The sequence below is a fragment of the Lygodium microphyllum genome, chromosome 23, assembly GCF_053477565.2.
Source record: "Lygodium microphyllum isolate KBCC chromosome 23, Lygodium_microphyllum_v1.1.10, whole genome shotgun sequence".
NCBI lineage: Eukaryota > Viridiplantae > Streptophyta > Polypodiopsida > Schizaeales > Lygodiaceae > Lygodium > Lygodium microphyllum.
The window spans coordinates 134,528,520-134,548,687 of NC_141157.1; the positions used below are offsets into that span (position 1 = coordinate 134,528,520).

Below are 20,168 nucleotides of genomic sequence, written 5' to 3' on the forward strand. Positions count from 1 at the left end.
CCCATGAAGATGCCCTTCATGGATTTCATGTCTAGTTTAGTCCTCCAATTTACAAGAATATGCACAAAGGCATCACAACCAAATACATGCAAATGATCATATGAAGCAGGTTTGCCAAACCAAACCTCTTCAGGAATGCCATTTTCCAATGCATTATTGGGAGAGCGATTGCACACATGAACTACAATTTTAAGAGCCTCTCCCCAGAATTGATATGGGAGATTAGCTGTGGATAGCATGCATCTGACTCTCTCACAAAGTGTGCAATTATGTCTTTTAGCCATGCCATTTGATGCAGGATTGTAAGGGACTGTCAACCCCCTTTTAATGCCATGCATCTCACAAAATGTTTTGAATTCATTTGAAACGTACTCGCCCCCATTATCCATTCTTATAGCTTTTAACTTAAGCCATTTCTGTGTGGTAACAAAAGCGCGAAACCTTTTAAAAGTGTTCAACACTTTCTTTTTTCTCTTTAATACATATATCCATGACTTTTTACTGAAATCATCAATAAAAGTGACAAAGTACCGTGCTCCCCCATGTGAATTAACAAGCATAGTGCACACATCAGAATATACTAAGTTAAGAGCATTGGACTTCTTAACAACACTAGAGTAATAAGGAGACTTCACATGTTTTCCATATATGCAATCATTACAAAAGTCAAGACCAAAGCCTTTTACATCAGATCTCTCTAAAGAGGAGAGAACCTGAAGGCCTTTTTGGCTCATATGGCCAAGTCTTTTGTTCCAAAGTTCCATGTGTGAATGAACTTCAGTCTCAGCCAAAACCTTGCCAAGTAATGCTTTTCAATGCAAATAATACAAAGTTCCCTTTTTGCTACCTTTAACAATCAACATAGAGTCCTTGTGGACCTTCCAAGATCCACCACCAAAGGTAGTAAAATACCCTTTTGCATCAAGCTGCCCAATTGATAGTAGACTTTTCTTTATGCCAAGTACATATATGACATCTTACAAAATCAGCTCTTGACCATTTTCAAGGGCCAAGTGAATGGTACCTACACCCTTGATTTCACATGCATAATTATTGCCCAAGTAAACCTTGGCTAAGAAATCTACATTGTATCCAAAAAATGACTCCAAAGAGAAAGTAACATCAAAAAAGGCACTGCTGTCCACTATCCATGATTGAGACAACCCATCATGAGCTGAAAGTAAGCATCAATTACCTCCTTTTTAAGTGATGTGCATATCACCTGCTGCTACCATAACATCTACATCATTATATGAGGCTGCAACAAGTATCTCTCTAGTGTCAAAGAGCTCTTCAATGACCATGCTAGACGCAACATTTGCCTTTGCAACTTCTTTGAGGGAGAGCTGTCATCATCTTTCCTGTTATCCTTATGTTTCTTTCCTTGCTGTTTCTTTCTTTCTTGCACTTTCTTGTAGTAGTGACAATCAGGCTTTTTATGCCCTTTACGTCCACATGATAGCAAGTAACATCCTATTGTTTGCCCTTGCTTTTACCCCTACTTTTGCCTTCATTTCTTGCATTATCCCTCTTTTTTGATCTGCCTCTAAGATGATAGGGTGAACCACTGGTTTCTCCACTGGACTTTCTTCTAATCTCCTCATTGAGAATAGATTCCCTAACACCATCGAAGGTTAAAGCAAGGTTGTTGCTCAATGAAACAACCAAAGACTCCCAACTATCAAGCAAAGTCATCAACAAGAAAATGGCTGCAAACCAGAGTCCTGCAACTAGCTCAAAATCCATGTGAAAGCACTCGAATGCTCCGTTGCTGACTTAGACTCATCCAACTCCATGTTAACAAGCTTGCACATAAGATGCACTTGATTTACTAGAGTTGTATTTTCACAAGCGTCCATCAACTTTTTCCACATGGCATAAGCTGTATTAAGACGCTTAATATCTGTAAGTACATCATCAGATACAACCATTTTAATGTATGCAATGGCCTTCTTGTTGAGTCTAGCCCAATACTCGTCTATCATACGTGCAAGCTTGACTTCCAAAAGAGAATCATCACAATCCTTGAGAAACAAAATGCCTTGCACCCTATCATTCCAGAAGTCAAAGCCAGTGCCGTCAAACCTCTTGATTTCAAGAAGGCATTTAGTGTCACTACTACTAAAAGCATTTGCAGCCATTTTTCAGCTATGCACCCAAAGATCAATGCTACAATTTATGACAGCAAACAGTGAGCTGAATATTCAACTAATATCAACCCAAATTTTCAGACAACTAGAGCAAGATTCAGTCCAAGTACATGTACAGCAGTAGAACAGATGACTTTCAGCAATATAACTGAAAATTCAGCATATAGCATACATCACTGTCACATGACTCCCACTTCAGTAATATCACCAAAAATACATCTGCAACAATTCCAGATCTTCAAGTGATCACTAAGACTACTGCAACATGACTATTCAGCAATATATCAACTCAATTGGAACTGCCCAACATGTGTACTGCATACATATGTGACCAAGCCAACTTCTGGTACACAAGCACCAAGATTCTCTGCAATTCGTTAGATTGCTTCAGCAATGTTCCCAATGTACATTTCAGACATCAATTTTACCAAAATTTTCAAATTTCAGCAAAAGCCCCAAAATTTTATTGACCAATCTGCCTCGATTGCATTAGTACATGATCCCGAAAGCAAAAAACTGGCAAAATTAGCAAAAATTGCCAAAATCTTGCAAACGCCCCTAATTTCTCAGGTCCAAACATCCATCAATGTGAGCGAATTCAACTCAGCTAAGCCAAATTTCACTGATATAAGAAAAGCTCCAAAATTTTCAAAGCCAATGTTCCTAGATCACGATTCCCGAATCTGAAAAAAGCCCCCAAAATTTTCAGCCAAGAAGGCACATTGTGCTTATGCACCACAAACACCCAATAGGGAAAGAAGATAAAAATTGCAGATTAAAAAATAGGGTTTTCAAATAATTGACCAATCTCTCTACCCAGTCAATTGCCTGGCATGTCGCCCGTAGTCCATCTAGATTATTGCTTGTTAGTTGCTTGGCATAGTCGCCTGCTAGTCAGCCCTGTCAACCTGGCCCATCTGTCAAACGCGACCTGCGTCAGTCGTCAAGCTTGCTCGTTTGGTTTTGGTCGCCCACCGCTGGTCAGCTAACTTCGGTCTAGTCTGTATGCTATACACAACCTATACTAGTTGTCTTCTCCCCAACTCCGTCTATTGCATGCTAGGACTGTACTGACTCACTTGTCGATTGCTACCTGTCCCATGACATGGCACACTCTTGGGAAGTATGAACACTGTAACCAATGCTCTGATACCAATTTGTTGTGCGAGAGTGCTATGGAATTCAAGACAAGAATGAGTAGGGATAGAGTTGAGAGCTTAGAGTGACGGAATCGATAAGTCAAGTTTGTATAACCCTTTTGAGTCGTATGAGCCAAAACCCTCTCATGTTTCTTCCTTTGTTGTGCAAGATCCAAATGATTTTTCAATATGTTAACTTTAATAGAGAGGGCTTTTGAAGTAGATATCCTTCATCGGGTATATCTTTACCATCTATTTAATTTGAGCAAGTAAACCACGCTTCTCAACTCCCTCCCATTAACTTCTCCACATTCTGATCTACTCACATCTTCATTTCAAAATCTTGGATTACATTTCATTTTGGCTCAAAGCACACTAGGGGTGGGATTTTCCATCTCCGCTCCTAACACTTTCTCTTTCTCCATTCCACCATCTACCTACCCTCCATTCACTCCACCTCTTGGTGCGTCATTAGGGGGAATGCCACCCTTTAATGTTGTACCTTCCACCTACCCCCATTTTACCACCTCCTTATACTTTGGGACGACTGTGATGGGCATCTCCCTCACCACCCTTGGACGCTTACAAACCCCCCACACAACTTTTCAGACAGAAGGATACCCATCCTCGGCCTATAGACTGTCATCCCACATCCCTTGGGTCACTCCTATGTAGGAACTTCCATCCTCAGCTCCCTGTACCATGCCTATATCCAATCTGCCCTTGCCCATATTTGAATCCACTATACACACTTCTTATATGCATGGTGGGTACTTTGGGATTTCTTCCCAAGTATACTTTGCTCCCCCAACCTATCCCCCCTATTCACCCTACCCTCATTACACACCTCCATCTCCTAGCAATACCACTCCTGTTGCAACAGCCAAATGCCTTCACAGATAAGAATCATTTCAACATGTCAAATTTCACCACTTGGTCAAACCTACATACAACAAGTGCTTGAATCTCAAGGATTTTGGAACCTCGTCATTGATACCGATTGGACTCTTGATTATCTCACCCTGATCACATTCATCAATGAAGAGCTTACAATGCCACACCCAATGTTGAGTTAATGTAGAGGTTGCTTCCTATATTCCACTCTCAGTTACAACAGTTTCCCCTCGCATCTGAGTGTTGGAGTTATCTCATTGACTGTTATGCACCTTGAGATGGCACTCAACGTATCAATCTCAATTTTGAGCTTCAAGAGTTTTACATTAAGAAAGGGGATGATCTGAAAGTCAAGTTGGCCAAATATTGGCAGTTACTGGTCGAGTTTGCCACTACTGGCTTCCCAAAGTCAAACAATGATCAAATTACGTTGTTCTTGAACAACTTGCCCAACAAATACTTCCATTTTATCGAGCATATTATCTCACTACCTAGATTGTCAACCTTCTACAAGTTTGAGTGTCAATTCTTGCATTACACGAGGCTACACGATCGATTCCACAAGAAGTCCTCCACACACATCTATTCAGAGGGGCCAAGGTTGGTTGCCTCTTATTTGGAAGGAAAACCAATAGTGGCAAGAACTCGCAAGATGCGAAGGCAAGCCAAAACAAGGGTAACACCACTTCCTCCGATGAAATTAAGAAACACGTTTCTTTGATAGCAAATTCCTAAGAAAAATAGGTTTTGCACACACTGCTAGAGGTCGGGCCATGTGGACGAGGAGAGCCATATCAAGGCCCAAGGTCTTTCTCCTAGAAAACCCTTTGTCCAATGCCCTATTCTCTCTGAGACATCTACTTGGACCCCCTTGGTAAGATAGCCATCACCTTTGTAATCTTGGTAGGCCACTTGCTGGCCTATGTGCATCCTTTGCCCAATGCCTTGGCTGCTTTGGGGTGGGACTCCTTCGGATAAACATTGCTAGCCTTTCTTTTTAGGCTCAATTTTGGGCCTGAGAGGGGATATTGAGCTAAAACACACTTTACAGCTGCTTAGCATTTTTAAACAGTCCCAAAACATGCTTAATTACTAAAAAATGCAAATTTGGTACACGGTTTGAGAGAGTTTCTGTGATCCCCCAATTTTTTGGGGTACCCTTCAATATCTATAAATAGACAAGCTGCCCACCATTCAACCTCATCCTTTTATGCAGGTTTCTCACTCTACCATGCAAATTTCAGCTATCAACCACCTACCATCTAGTATCCAACCATCACTAACTGCAACTCATCTCTATCTAGCCCTGGGCGGCCTGTTTACAACCATCGATCTACTGTTTGGAGGTCTCCATCTATTGCATCATCATAGCACCTGGTCAGTCTGCATTTTCAGCATCTAGTGCCAAGCAATAGACTACCGCCATCTCTCCCATCAGACGACTACTGCAGTATCTGTGGTTTTGTTGTCTAGCAGGTCGTCTACATCAAGAAACACCTCTCTTGTTATCGTCTAATAGTTCTATGCCTCAGCACTCGCTCATCTCCGACTAGTGGTTACTGCACTTGAGATCTGTCTCCGATAGATGTCACTCTCTGGCACCACATTGCTCTACCCTTGGGCATTCTGTACACTCCTTATGTTCATTTACAGCATTCATTCACTTCAGAGTTTCTTCTCTGTGTTTGAGTTTTGATTTTTTACGTTTTGCGTTTAGGGTTTGAGTTTTGCTTGTCTTTGTCTAAGTCTTTGCGTTTCAATCTTGATCATACATGCTATGTTTCCTCAGTGCAAACCCTAGCATATCTTCACAGGCAGTCGATGACAATACAAGACACACGTTTACTAACAGCTTGGGCATGGGACAATGACTCGGACATTTTAGGAAATGAACCAGTTGCCCCACACACAAGATCATCCACAACATCCTCGCTATATTTTATGAGCGGCTCAAAATGTTCAGAATGGGAATGTTCAACCATTTCCTCCTCCATATCTGGACCCAAATCTGCCACTGCTTGGTCAAGAAAAGCTGTATTCAATTTGGCCATGATGACAGGTGGCTCATCATCAGTCTCTCTGCTGCAGGTCTTCAGTTGGAGCAGGGTGCAGGACAGCTCATCACTTGAAGAAGTCAAGATGCAACTCGATGCACTGTGTAGGACTGCACAGACCTGTTTATAGACAGGCCTGTCTGATGCTATGCACTAGTATGGAGTTGCAGGCCTGTGTAGGATTGCTGGTGTATGCATGTGCAGAGTTGCAGGTCTCTCTGAAACTTTGCGCCTGTGCTGGACATGTCACTTACCTAATAGAGTATGTGAATGTGCAGGTAATAATCTGTGTTGGTGCAGAAGTTCGCACAGAAAAGGATCAGCGGCTCATTACAGCTTGTCTGACGGTCATTAGGTCTGGGAATGGCTGCATCAAGGGTATCATGCTGCAGGTCTCGTCACACAGCAGATCACCCCATCTCTTTTTTTCGTAAAAGGTAATTGTACTAATTACGAAAAAAAGGTACAAGTTTACATGATTACAAGATACATGATGGCGTAGATTACAAGATACACGATGGCTCTACGCCATCGTGTGTAAAAACTCTCTCTCTCTCTCTAAAAGAACTAAACGACAAAAGAGTTACAAAAAGCCATGGCAAAGACGCAGAGGAAATTGCCATATGCTAGGGAAGTAAGGCCTCCCGAGGGAGTAAGTCAGAGTGCCGAATAAGATCTATTTGCCAATGCAAGTGACCTTTAAGCCTAGAAATATGCCCCTGAACATTAGAGGCGGAATCAAAAAGAAAAGCATTCTGAATGGTCTAGTTATATCAACAGCCCCAATATCTAAGAAAGTGAAACAAGATCTTCATATGTGGCAATGTCGGTGTGGGGTATTTGGGCTGCACAAAAACCCAAAGGGCGTAGCAAGAAACCGACCACTGCTCGCCAAACTGCTGACAAGAATGACCAGATTTTCTTAGCGAGAGGGCAAGAAATAAATCGATGATGGGCCGATTCCACACTGGTGGTGCAAAGAAACAATTACCATTGGAGATTCGACGCTTGGAAAGGGCTGACGCAAGAGGAAGACCACCAATCATCACCCTCCAAAGAAAGACTTTACATTTGAAAGGTGTCTTGTTCAACCGGCCCTCCATCACAGTTACCCTCCACCATGACCGGGATTTACGCAATCCCCATAGAGTATTAGCTTTAGTAACCAGCCATTGATGATCTTTAATCAGAAGATGATACACCTGATTAGCTGAAGCCTTTCCTAAATTCGGCCGGCCTGCAAGGTCCCAGTCCTGCCAGGGACAATCTGAAGCAAGGGTAGGAAAGGGTTGTCTGCTCTGGAGCACCATCAAAATCTGTCCCCATAAATCCCTATATCCACGAGGGATCCTAAAAAGCCTCCTGGCTGTATGAAACGATATCAACACATTGCGACTGGCAAGGGTGGCATCTGCAACTGAAGTCAAGCCCAAACATTCCATGCGGTTAAATTTTAGTCTGAGCTCATGTTTGCCTTCCCAAGAAAGTAATCGCGAGGCTGCCAACAATTCCAGTTGAAAAGAGTTAGTAGCTAAGCAGTCCTCCGCTGGATGCCACTAAGCCTTCTGGAGGACCAGTTTCCAGGAACATACCAAATGGGCAAGCAGAGATGATGAAGGACTAGAAAACCGAGAGTCTGCATTGAGATCATGCCACCAAGAACTCCGAATTTGGGTATTACCATGCAAAAGCCCGTGATCCTCAAGAAAATAACGGGCTATAACGACCCACGGGTGATGATCCAAGCACATGGCGTGAAAAAGAGACCAACGGAGTGCCAGCATATGAGTTTTGGCATCTAAAATAGCCCCACTACCCATGCGTTTTGGGGTACATGCATGCGACCAAGAAATCCATGAAATGCCTGCATGCAAGGAATCCTTCTTCCATAACATGAAACGAATATACTGAGTAAGAGCATTCAATGTAGTAGTAGTCCAAGGCAGCAATGGCAAGAAATATGTGAGCATTGGCAACATAATTGTCTGAGCCACTTTGAGGCGAATATGGAAGGGCCAAGCTTGTGACTTTCAATACAGAAACTTAGCTGCCAGTTTCTGTGAAATCCACTCTAGTAGCTGCTTTGGCGGAACATCAACGCCCAAAGGGTACCCAAGATGCCTGACAATGGAACCACGGGGAACAACCATTCCCTGCAGTCCAATGACTGCAAATCCGACTCCGTGCAGCTGAGAATGGCTGATTTCAAAGCATTGATACGAAGACCAGAAGCTTGACCAAAGAGAGTCCAAACATCTAATGCTTTGCAAAGATTATCCTTGTCCGCATGCAGAATCATAAAGCTGTCATCAGCCAAGGATTGACTAATGAAGTGGTGTCCAGAAGGAAGAGACAATCCAGCCAACTGAGTAGAAGCTGCCATATGAGATAGCATCGAAAGAACTAGATGAGTCGCAAGGGCAAAAAAGAGAGGACTCAAAGGGCAAGGGCAACCCTGTCTCATAGAGCGGGTAAGGAAAAATGGCTCAATAACACCTCCATTCAGCATGACTCGCGAAGAAGCCGCAGCACTAATGGTGTAGATCAGACGAGACATCCGAATACCAAAGCCCATAGTAGACATAAGTTCTGCAATGAAAGACCAGTCCAGATAATCAAAAGCCTTTTCCAGGTTCAATTGAATCAGTACCACCTCCTGATTAGAATGCCTTGCATAGTCAATAGCCAGTTGCGCATTTAAGACATTGTGCAGAATGTTTCGGCCCTTAATGAAACCATATTGGAGAGGATGCACAATGGCAGGAAGATGCTTATGGAGCCGATTCGCCATTAGTTTGGAAAAGATTTTATACATAAAACCCATCAAAGAAATTGGTCACCAATGTTTCGACATAGACGGCGAAGGAACTTTTGGAAGCAGATTAATAAGTCCTTTCCATGAGGAAGGCATGAACCCCATTTCCCAAACCTACTGAAACATAGCCGTCAATGGTTTCGCCAGTTGGGTAGCAAAAAACTCAAAGAACTCATTGGTGAGACCATCCCAACCGTGACTTTTATCCTTGGGCAAGTGTAACAAACCATCCATAACCTCCGCCTCATGAATATCTGTCTCCAAAGTAGCTTGCATGTCATGTGGAACCTGATTGCGGACCAGATCATAGAAAACTGAGCGGGCATGAGTAATTTGGTCTGAAGGTGGAGAAGTGGAACCAAGAAGGTCGAGAAAATAATTCCTACACATATTCACAATAGTCTGCGGATCAATGACTACTTGACCTTCTGCATCCTGGAGTCTAGTCATATTCTCTCAAGCAGGAGAGGCATGGAGAGCTCGAAAGAACTTATGAGTCTGACAAGCACTATCTTGCAAATTCTCCGTCAGATTTTGCAATTTGGCCTGCTGATAAGATTTCAACTGAAACTATTTAGTAAGATCAGCCAGACGCATAGCCAATGACAGCAGAAATACATCATCTGGAGTCTCCACCAGTAGAGAACGAACCAAAGCCAGTAATTCCTCCGCTGCTTGTCGACGCCGCCGACTAAGAGAGGCATGATGAATCCCATACTGTCGAACAACCCACTGTACATTAGAGAGTAATTGTTCAAAAGAAGCATTGCCCTCTAAAGCGAAGTCAAGAGTCGAATCCGCCATCGCTCTCGTCGCTCAGTCCTCTCTACCCCATCTCTCCGCCATCGCATCCTTCAACATGGGCCAATAGACCGCCGGACAATTTTCCACCTCCACCCACACCGGGCATTCTCGTTGAAGCAGACGCTGGAAGTCGGCCATGGGGCGCCATGGCACAACATGGACCAAGCGGCGATCAAAGAATAGTGGCAACTTGGACAGGAGCTCAGCTCGATGCGTTTCCGATTTCAACAGCACCTCATAAAAGCCGCGAGGTCCAAGGAAGATCTCCTCAACACACTCCCCTTGCAATAAATGGTGCATCCACTGGCGACTATGCGAAAGCACTGGGATCCTGCCAGTGAAGAAAAGTATAACTGCACGGTCATAAAACACCGAGAAGGATCGCAAGACTGATTTGGGGTCCACCGTGGCTTGCAGCACATCATCCGTTCCCGCATCAAAAAAAGATTCATTATTATGCTGGACATAATCGCCAAGCAGAGTATTGGCAAAGTCCAGCAAATGCTCCCAATCAATTTCCTGCGAATCCACAGGATCAGAGGCCACTTGTGCATAGGAACGTTCCTGAGGACCCATTGGCTCATCAGAAGTATGCTTGGAGCGTTTACCGGCAGGCGGCAATTTAGAACCCGAAGGCAGCTCCTCCGTGCATGGCACCATATCCTCTGGCTCCTCTGCATCGGAATCAGGGCCAAGGGCTGCCACTGTCCGGTCGAGAAAATCCATATCCAGGCCAGCCATACTGTTGTCTTCGCGCTCGCGCCCTCTCTCTCTCTCTCTCTCTCTCTCTCTCTCTCTATACAAGTCCCGCGGACCTGTCGACTTTAGCCGTGGCCTATCCCGAGGGAGTGTAGATAACACGTGGGTCAGGGCGCAACCCTAACGGAGCAGATTCAAGAGGGTGAAACGCAGGGCCAACGGGCAATGACAAAGGCCAGAACGCTGAGGAGGAAGGCTGGCAGGGGACGGCAGGGCTGAACCGTCAGCAATAGAAGCGCTGCGAAGCAGGGATCAGGCGACAATCCAGAGGGCCCAGGTCCGATGGCGACGGTAGGAGCTCTGACACGCAGGGCAGACGTGCATTGACCAGGAGCAGAGCCCGTAGGTCAGACGGGCGACGGCAGGGCGGGGCACGCAACCAACAGGCCTCCAGATGCTGGTGACGGCGACGGGGCTGCAGACGACGACGGGGCACAGGCGACTGGGCTGCAGGCGATGGCGACGGGGCACAGGCGATGCATCGTAATCTCTCTCTCTCTCTCTCTCTCTCTCTCTCTCTCTCTCTCTCTCTCTCTCAAAAGGTAATTGTATTAATTACGAAAAAAAGGTACAAGTTTACATGATTACATGATTACAAAATACACGAGGGCCCTAGGCCAACGTGTATAAAATCCCAGTACTAAGCCACGAAAAAGTTACACAAATCATGGCAAAGACCCAGAGGAAATTGCCATATGCCAGGGAAGCAAATCCTCCCGAGGGAGCAAGTCCGCGTGCCGAACGAGATCTATCTGCCAATGCAAGAGACCTTTAAGCCGGGCAATGTGTCTCTGTACATTGGAGGCCGAATCAAAAAGAAAGGCATTCTGCGTGGTCCAAATGTGCCAGCATCCCCAGTATCTGAAAAGTGGAATAAGATCTTCATATGCAACTGTGGCGGTGTGGGGTAATTTGGGTGCACAAAAACCCAATCGAAAGGAGTTAGAGAGGACCCCACCACTGCGCGCCAAACTTGTGACAAGAGTGACCAGATCTTCTTGGCGAGCGGGCAAGAAAGAAATCGATGTCGGGCCGATTCCACAGTAGTGGTACAGAAGAAACAATTGCCATTCGAGATTCTGTGCTTGGAAAGGTCCGAGGCAAGAGGAAGACCGCCAATCATTACCCGCCAAAGAAAGACCTTGCATTTGAAAGGTGTCTTATTCAACCAGCCCTCCATCACAGTTGACTTCCACCATGACTGAGATTTCCGCAATCCCCATACAGTATTAGCTTTTACACCCAGCCATCGATGATCTTTAATGAGAAGATGATACACCTGATTAGCAGAGGCATTTTCCAGACTCAATCTGCCTGCAAGGTCCCAGTCCTGCCAAGAACGATCCACAGCCAAGGCCGGAAAGGGTTGCTTACCCCGAAGCACCGACAAAAGCTGTTCCCATAAATCACGGTATCCGCGTGGGATCCTGAAGAGTCTCCTGGCAGTACGAAACGATGCGAAGACATTGCAAGTGGCAAGGGTAGCATCCGCAACTGAAGTCACACCCAAACGGGCCATGCGGTTAAATCTTGGTCTAAGCTCATGTTTGTCTTCCCATGAAAGTAATCTCGAGACTGCCAACAATTCCAGTTGAAAGGAGTTAGTATGCAAGCTGTCCCCCACTGGATGCCAACGTGCCTTTTGGAGCACCACCTTCCAAGAGCCGATCAAATGCAGTAACAGAGAGGAAGAGGGACTGGAAACTCGAGAGTCTGCATTAAGGACATGCCACCAGGAGCCCCGAAGTCGTGTATTACCATGGCGTAGCCCGCTGTCCTCAAGAAAATAACGGGCTATAATGGTCCACGGGTGATGATCCACACACATGGCGCGAAAAAGAGACCAACGAAGAGCCAGCATATGAGTTTCAGCATCCAAAATAGCTCCACCACCCATGCGTTTAGGGGAACATGTATGTGACCATGAAATCCACGAAATACCTGCTTGCAATGAGTCCTTCTTCCATAACATGAAACGAATGGGGCGAGTGAGAGCCTTCAAAGTAGTAGGAGTCCACGGCAGCAATGGCAAGAAATATGTGAGCATTGGCAGCATAATTGTCTGAGCCACTTTGAGACGGACATGGAATGGCCACGCTTGCATCTTCCAATACATAAACTTCACTGCCAGTTTTTGTGAAATCCAATCCAATAGCTCCTTTGGCCGCACATCCACCCCCAATGGGTATCCAAGATGCCTAACAATGGATCCACAGGAAACAACCTGGCCCTGCCAACCCAATGACTGTAAACCAGACTCCGTGCAACTGAGTATGGCTGATTTGAAGGCATTGATGCGAAGACCAGAAGCATGACCAAAGAGCGTCGAAACATGTAATGCCTTGCGAATGTTGTCCTTGTCCGCCCGCAAAATCATAAAGCTATCATCAGCCAGAGATTGGCTAATAAAGTAGTGTCCCAAAGGAAGAGACAATCCGGCCAGCTGAGCAGAAGCTGCCATTGAAGATAACATTGAAAGCATCGGGTGAGTCGCCAGGGCAAAGAAGAGAGGACTCAAAGGGCAACCCTGTCTGATGGAGCGTGCAAGGACAAATGGCTCTGTAACCCCACCATTAAGCATAAATCGTGAAGAAGCCGCAGCACTAATGGTGTAGATCAATCGGGACATCCGAGTACCAAAACCCATAGCAGACATGAGTTCTGCAATGAAGGACTAGTCTAAATAGTCAAAAGCCTTTTCCAAATCCAGTTGAATCAATACCACTTCCTGACTGGAATGCCTCACATAGTCAATAGCCATTTGCACATTTAAGATGTTATGTAGAATGTTGCGGTCCTTAATGAAACCATATTGGAGAGGATGCACAATAGCTGGAAGATGCTTGTGAAGCCGATTCGCCAGCACTTTGGAGAAGATTTTATATATCGAACCCATCAAAGAAATTGATCTCCAGTGTTGCAACATTGACGGCGAAGGAACCTTTGGAAGCAGTTTGATAAGGCCTTATTTCCAATAGGAAGGCATGATCCCTGTTTCCCAAACCTGCTGAAACATAGCCGCTAATGGCTTCACCAGCTGGGTGGCCAAGTTCTCAAAGAATTCATTAGTGAGACCATCCCAACCAGGACTTTTATCCTTAGGCAGGTGTAACAAAACATCCATAACCTCCTCCTCGCAAATATCTGCCTCCAAAGTAGCTTGCATATCAAGTGGAACCTGCTAGCAGACCAGATCATAGAAGGCTCAACGTGCGTACGTAACTTGGTCCGAAGGCGACGGAGAGGAACCAAGAAGATCCCGAAAATAATTCCTGCACATATTGACAATGGTGAGCGGATCAGTGACCATGCGACCTTCTGAATCCTAGAGTCTGGTCAGATTTTCTCGAGCAGGAGAAGCATGCAAGGCGCGAAAGAACTTATGAGTCTGACAGGCACTATCCTGCAATGTGTCAGTCAAGTTGTGCAGCTTGGCCTGGTGATAAGATTTCAATTGAAATACTTGACTAAGATGAGTCAAGCGCATCACCAGTGACAGGAGAAATTCATCATCTGGGGTGTCCACCAGCAGCGAATGGACCAAACTCTCTCTCTCTCTCTCTCTCTCTCTCTCTACCACCGAGGCCCCATCAGCCCAACCGGCCTCCCGGGGACCACCTTAGAAATAGCCACGACGAGAGGTAAAGCCCGGCGACCACGCCCCGCCGGCCCCCGTCCCCGCAAAAGACACTGGTCGAAGATACAAGGGATACTACGCCGCCATCGGAGGGCCCTGCCCCGCCGCTTTAGCCTCTCCATGCTAGACCGACCCATGCGAGACATCTTAGGATGAACACCCTAGGAGCAGTTCCACACCGCACCGGGAGTACCTGTAGATTGTATCTAGTCCAGATATCATTTTGTGCCTACTCAATTTAGTTCAACATAGCATAAATGTTAGCTTCACTGGGACTTTTGAAATCTCCCAGACATTTGTATGCAACATTTTGGTCTCATAGGCCAACTTGGCCTGTTGTAGACGTTAATATAACTTTCTTTCTTCTTTCTTTCTTTCTCTCACAGACTGAGCAAGGACATGGACTGAGACAGTAGGGATTGAGACCCGCCCAACACTCCCTCTAAGACCAAGGATGGAATTCTACTGGAGTCCCTTCTTGTGCTTCTTTGATGATGGATGGACACTGCAATGGAGGATAGAATTTCCCAGCTTTGTGACCGAGAAGCTCAAATAGAGGAGCACTACATATGCACATGTATAATATGACATATGAGGACAATACCACGGCCTCTTTCATGATGGCCTTGGACCTCTTTGCAAGTATGAGGACCAAAGATGCCCTCCAAAGGTACTGTACAACTCTATTATGAGACAAGAGACCAGTTCACCCAAAGGGACCCCCATAGAGAGCAATGAGATTTTTTTCATAGATCAACCCCTGCAGACACTTCTAACCTAGAAGAAACAAAACCTCCTTGCGAGACACCTTCCATTCCACACCGTGGATGTCTTCCATTCCACACCATGGATGTTAGAATTTGGTAATTCTGGGCAGTGCCCAATGCATTTCATGTGGTGTGGAAACTTATTAAAGTGTCAAAGCAGGGTATGTACACCTAGTGTCTTAGGAACTTGAAGTAGTGACACTAGGCTCTAGAGTAAATAAACCTAACTCTAGTTAGTTGGTGGAAGGCTGGTTAGATCAACCCATGACCTAAATAGGAGTTGTACTTTCACTCTATCATTCAATTTAGCAAGTACACTCTACTCTCTTGCTTCAGCTCACTCATTGTCACTGTCTCACTTCTCTCTCCTCCATAGCTGACTCTGATTTCTCACAATGGAGTCACGCTAGGTTGAGCCATTCCAATTCATTGAATGTGATGACTCCATCTACCACAACCATGATCGAGGAGGTTGTATCATAGTCGGATCAGAGTCATCATTACAAGACACTAGAGACTCACCACCGAGCACATCAGTTGAGCGGCTAGGACCACATCATAGTTGACATCATGCACTGCTTAGAGACCTTGCGATCAACTACAGCCATAGTCTCTAGCATGTAGTAGTGTCAAATGTCAGATTAGGACTTCTTTTCCATTGTATTGATGAGATGGCACTAGGCATGCTTGTTACTCTAGCAGTGTCTCATTGTCCATTTATTTTCAGCATTGTTTCATAGGCCACTAATCTCCAAGCTCCAATAATGGCAGTTGTGAATCTGAACTTGAAAGGTCTTCCAAGATCCTTGCCTAGGCCTTGGTAAAAAGTCCAATCGATGGCAGGCTGCTACAGGCCATGGCCTCCAAGCAATTATGTACTCCCGAAGGTCCCTCAAGGAATGTTGCTTAGGCCTTGGTAAAAAGTCCAATCAATGGTAGGCTGCTATGGACCATGGCCTCCAAGCAAGTATGTACTCCCTAAGGTGCCTCTAGGAATCCTCATGTTGTCTTCTCAATTCAGCTGCTGATCTGCCTTTCATATCAGTTGATGAGAGCATTTGGAAGGTCTGCAAAATATCTCCATGTTACACAGACTGATTGCTTTGTCAGGATCTTATGCTCAATCCTTAGCAAGGTCATTGTTCTCCATTGAGTGATCTCCAATATATGTTCCCTGCATTGAGATGAATCAATCCCTTAGATAATCTCTATGGCATGTTTTCTAATGCCATTATCTATTGGAAAGCTCCAAGACGGCCTAAATCAGGACATCCTTATATAGCTCATAAACTAAAGCTTTTGTAAAATCCTCCTTTGGGAAGGGACCATAAGGATCTACTCATGTTCTCCAAGACTGCTCTCTTGGTGCTATACCATACCATATCTTTGTCTACCAACCAGACACAGACGCTTACACTACAGAGAGATGAGGAAGATCTGCCAGCAACACAAGCAGCACTAGAGAGAGCTGAGGGACCAGTGCAGATGCTACCCCCATACAATTTCATGAAGGATGCATGACATACACTAACCATTGATCCTGACCGAGTGGAAATAGATATGTGTGTACTATTCAGCCACACAGCTAGACAGTCACGTCTTCATTCTCCTGTTGTATCCCTACATGGGCATCATTTTGTCTTGTACATCACCTTGGTTTCTTTTCACATGTATATCACTGATCATCATTTAGCACGTCATGCTTTGATATCTAGTGATGATCAGCATTGTACATGGTCGTCTCATAGGCTGATTTCGATTAATATATCTTTCTTTAGATGTCTTTGTCATTGATCAAAAGAGGATTGTATGGTGGTCTATGACCACCTGTCCAACCTCTCCTATGGGCCATGGGCTATAAAGCCATCACCTATTCTGAGTCTCATCTACATGGAGATCCATAATTTAAACACCGAGTAGTGTGCCCCAAAATGTTTGGCATGTCAGAGAATGTCTGGACATATACTCTTGCCTCAAGCAAGAAATGAGCAATAGATAAATCACTAGTCAGTCTGATAGATTTTCCAATGCCTAGGGTTCCTCTCTTGACGAGGTTGGATTTTGGGGCCGAATTTGAGATGCCTGGTGACAACTGACAGGTAATGCTTCCCTCCTGAAGGGAGGAATTCAGTTAGCCTTCGGAGTTCTCTACAATTGGATTCAGACGATTGATGTATGAGAGTCTAAAGCTTAAGCAGATATATCAGCAATAATATGACTTTTGTACTGCTGCTATCTTTCCTTATAAAGTCCAGTGAATTTGTTTTTCATCAAGACTGAACTCTATAGATGGATGACAAAGAGATGTAACTACAGCATCACCATGCAATGATGGCATTAAAAGTACCTTTTATTCTAGTTGATGTCCATTTGCCACTGACCAAGCTTCTTTAAAAGCATGGAATTTCAGATCAATCACACATCATAAGTACAATTTTTGTATAGATAACTACAGATCCCCTCGAATATTGAAGATATTTTCTTTTCTTGGTGACTTGCTTTTCAGGAAACCAGACAATCCCCAAAGAATAACGTTTGAGGACTTTGTGCATATCTTCATCAATCATAAACCTGTGATGGAGCTTCGCCTGTCAACTATACAACGTGCATTTGCTGTAAGCATATAAACCCTGTACCAGGAGAATTTAGAATCAAACAGCATACAGCCTGATTACAAGTACTAAACACAAGTCCTGCAGGCCCTTGGGTCTGAGCCCGATAGGGGACAACTAAATTGGGATTCGTTGCTGAACATATTGCAAACCGAGGGGGAGAGAATGACAAGGTACAATTACTAATCCTAATACATATTCATTATCTCATCTTCAGTATTTGAGCGTCCTCAAGACTTGTAATTTTTCATTTCAGAGAAGAGATACAGAACTGCCTTGATGCAATCCTCCACAAGCATGTAAAACTGGATTGCCTTCCGAAAGAAGTCAGTGCATCCTGGTTCGCCAATCATCTTCTGAATCTCTAATCAAGATGATTCGCAACAGAATTGATTGGTCTATCCATGCCCCGCGCAATGCAATGATGGTAATGAAGCCCTGCATAAAAAGATCGCACGCCATTTCTTTGATCACTCGCTACCATTTGCTAGTGGTAAGTGCGTATGCTCTTGTACATGAATGCAATCTTGCTAGTGGTAAGTGCGTGTGTTCTTGCTAGTCTCCCAGCAGGACTGCCCCCAGGGCCTTGGTGGTGGCGGGAGGTTTTTTGCTTAATAACCCAAAATTAAAAAAGCCATTTAACAAGTGATCAAGAGTATATTTTCTATATATTATTTGAATTTGAAGCTTTGGTTTGGTGCTTCCACCCAACCCACCGAAGCTCCATTTTCCAGTCCGAGCTCAACAAGACGCTCAAATTTCTATCCGCATACTTTACTTATCAAAACATAAAAAGAGGCCGTTTTTGAAGAAAAAGGGAAACGTTAGAGATAGTAAACACGCTCACTCCGAGCGCGCACACAGATAAACACACGCTCTCTGTACATCTCCATTTGCCCCGAACAGTGCTCCCCTCTCTCAATTTGCCCTCCCTCCCGCGCCCCCCCTTCCCGCCTCCCTCTCTCTCTCTCTTTCTCTCTCACAGACCGACAGGAACTTCACCAAACGTGGCAACAAGTAGCAGAAGATGAGCACACAAGTGTCCGACGAGCAGCCGGGCGAAAAGGTGACCAGCGCTCGGGTGACAGGAAAGATCTTCGAGTCTTTCAAGCCACAAATAGTACAGGTCTCTTAAGCTGCAGGTAGTCCAGGTGGCCAAGTCTCTCTCTCTCTCTCTCTCTCATCCCAAATGTCTGGTTAGTCTCTCTTTTTTTTCGTAAAGGGTAATTGTATTAATTACGAAAAAAAGGTACGAGTTTACATGATTACAAGATACACGATGGTCTCTCTCTCTCTCTCTCTCTCTCTCTCAGGCAAGGTATAGGTGCCAAAAGAAAAGAAAGACTTTCTTTCTTTTCACTCTCTTTCTCAATGCATTGGGTGTAAGTTCATTCAGAGTACATACCTTAAGAGAAATTAGAATGAAAATCTCTCTCTCTCTCTCTCTCTCTCTCTCTCTCTCTCTCTCTCTCTCTCTTTTGTGAATGTGTATATTAATATTGGAATATCTACATCCTCCTTCAGGCCAACCAAACAAAAAGGATACAAGTCTCATATTTTTACATCAGACCATCACGCCAACAATAAAAAACACAGATACAACTAAAAGTCTACCACAACTCTAACTCAAAAACGTCACTCAGAAAGAACAACTAGAGTAGAGCGAACAATATCCAACCAGGGGAGCAGCAATGTCAGGAAGAAGCAGATCAGCTAAGACCATAGAGGAGATTTGCCATAAGACTAAACCACAGACATGGGCCACATGACCATGGATACATGATACCGAATCAAAAATGAAGGCATACCGAGTGCACTAAATATGCCATAGGGTTGTCCATCTAAGGAAATGAAAAAGGCAAGAGTAATCTGAATGCAAAGAAGATGAGGAAATCATATTTCCCATAATCCACGAACAAACTGATATCCGGTGCTAAGTTGTCGCAGACCACACACGAGAAACAAAACTCCAAATTTGTCTTGCAACAAGGCAAGAGACAAAGAGATGAAGCATTGTTTCATCGCATGTAGTATAGAACACACAACAACCAGCAGCAAAGATCTTGCGGGCACGCAACACATTGCCAGTTGTGGAAGACCCCCAATAAGTAGCCTCCACATGAACACTTTACCCTGATACAAAACCTTAGACTTCCAGAGCTGGATGAATCTTTCCTGCCACTTCTTTTTGCTATCTTGAATATGCCATACTTTATTAGCCTTTTTCGTGATCCATCTCTTGGCCTCCACCATTTGATGATAAATCTGGTTGGTTGACCTTTTCTCAAAATCATCAAGAATCGCGAACTTGCGATCACGCCAAGGAGAACACAGTTGTAATAATGGCAAAGGGGAGAACCTCAAAAGCATATCTTGTATAGACGACCAAATGCCATGATAACCTTGAGATACTCGAAAGTGTTGTGACGGATATGCCGAAAAGAATAAAGATGGACCTGTCCAGAAATGACACCATCAAGAATTGTTTGCAACCCCAAACAAGCCATCCGATTAAATTTATCTCTCTGCAAATCTTT

The 20,168-nt window shown here is 44.5% G+C and overlaps 1 protein-coding gene across 5 annotated transcripts in view; it reads left to right on the forward strand.

The window, feature by feature from the left end:
* LOC148016774 (cilia- and flagella-associated protein 251-like) overlaps positions 1–18,930 on the forward strand; it is a 250,920-nt gene extending 231,990 nt beyond the window's left edge. For 4 of the 5 annotated variants that reach the window (XM_087663990.1, XM_087663991.1, XM_087663989.1 and 1 more), the window contains 3 exons: positions 17,526–17,634; positions 17,719–17,804; positions 17,888–18,930. In XM_087663990.1, coding sequence (XP_087520116.1) covers positions 17,526–17,634; positions 17,719–17,804; positions 17,888–17,999 — 307 coding nt within the window. In that variant the 3' untranslated portion in view covers positions 18,000–18,930. Of the gene's footprint in view, positions 1–17,525; positions 17,635–17,718; positions 17,805–17,887 lie in introns of those variants that run through there. The other variant, XM_087663992.1, reaches the window with a different exon arrangement.
* Positions 18,931–20,168: the final 1,238 nt, after the last annotated feature.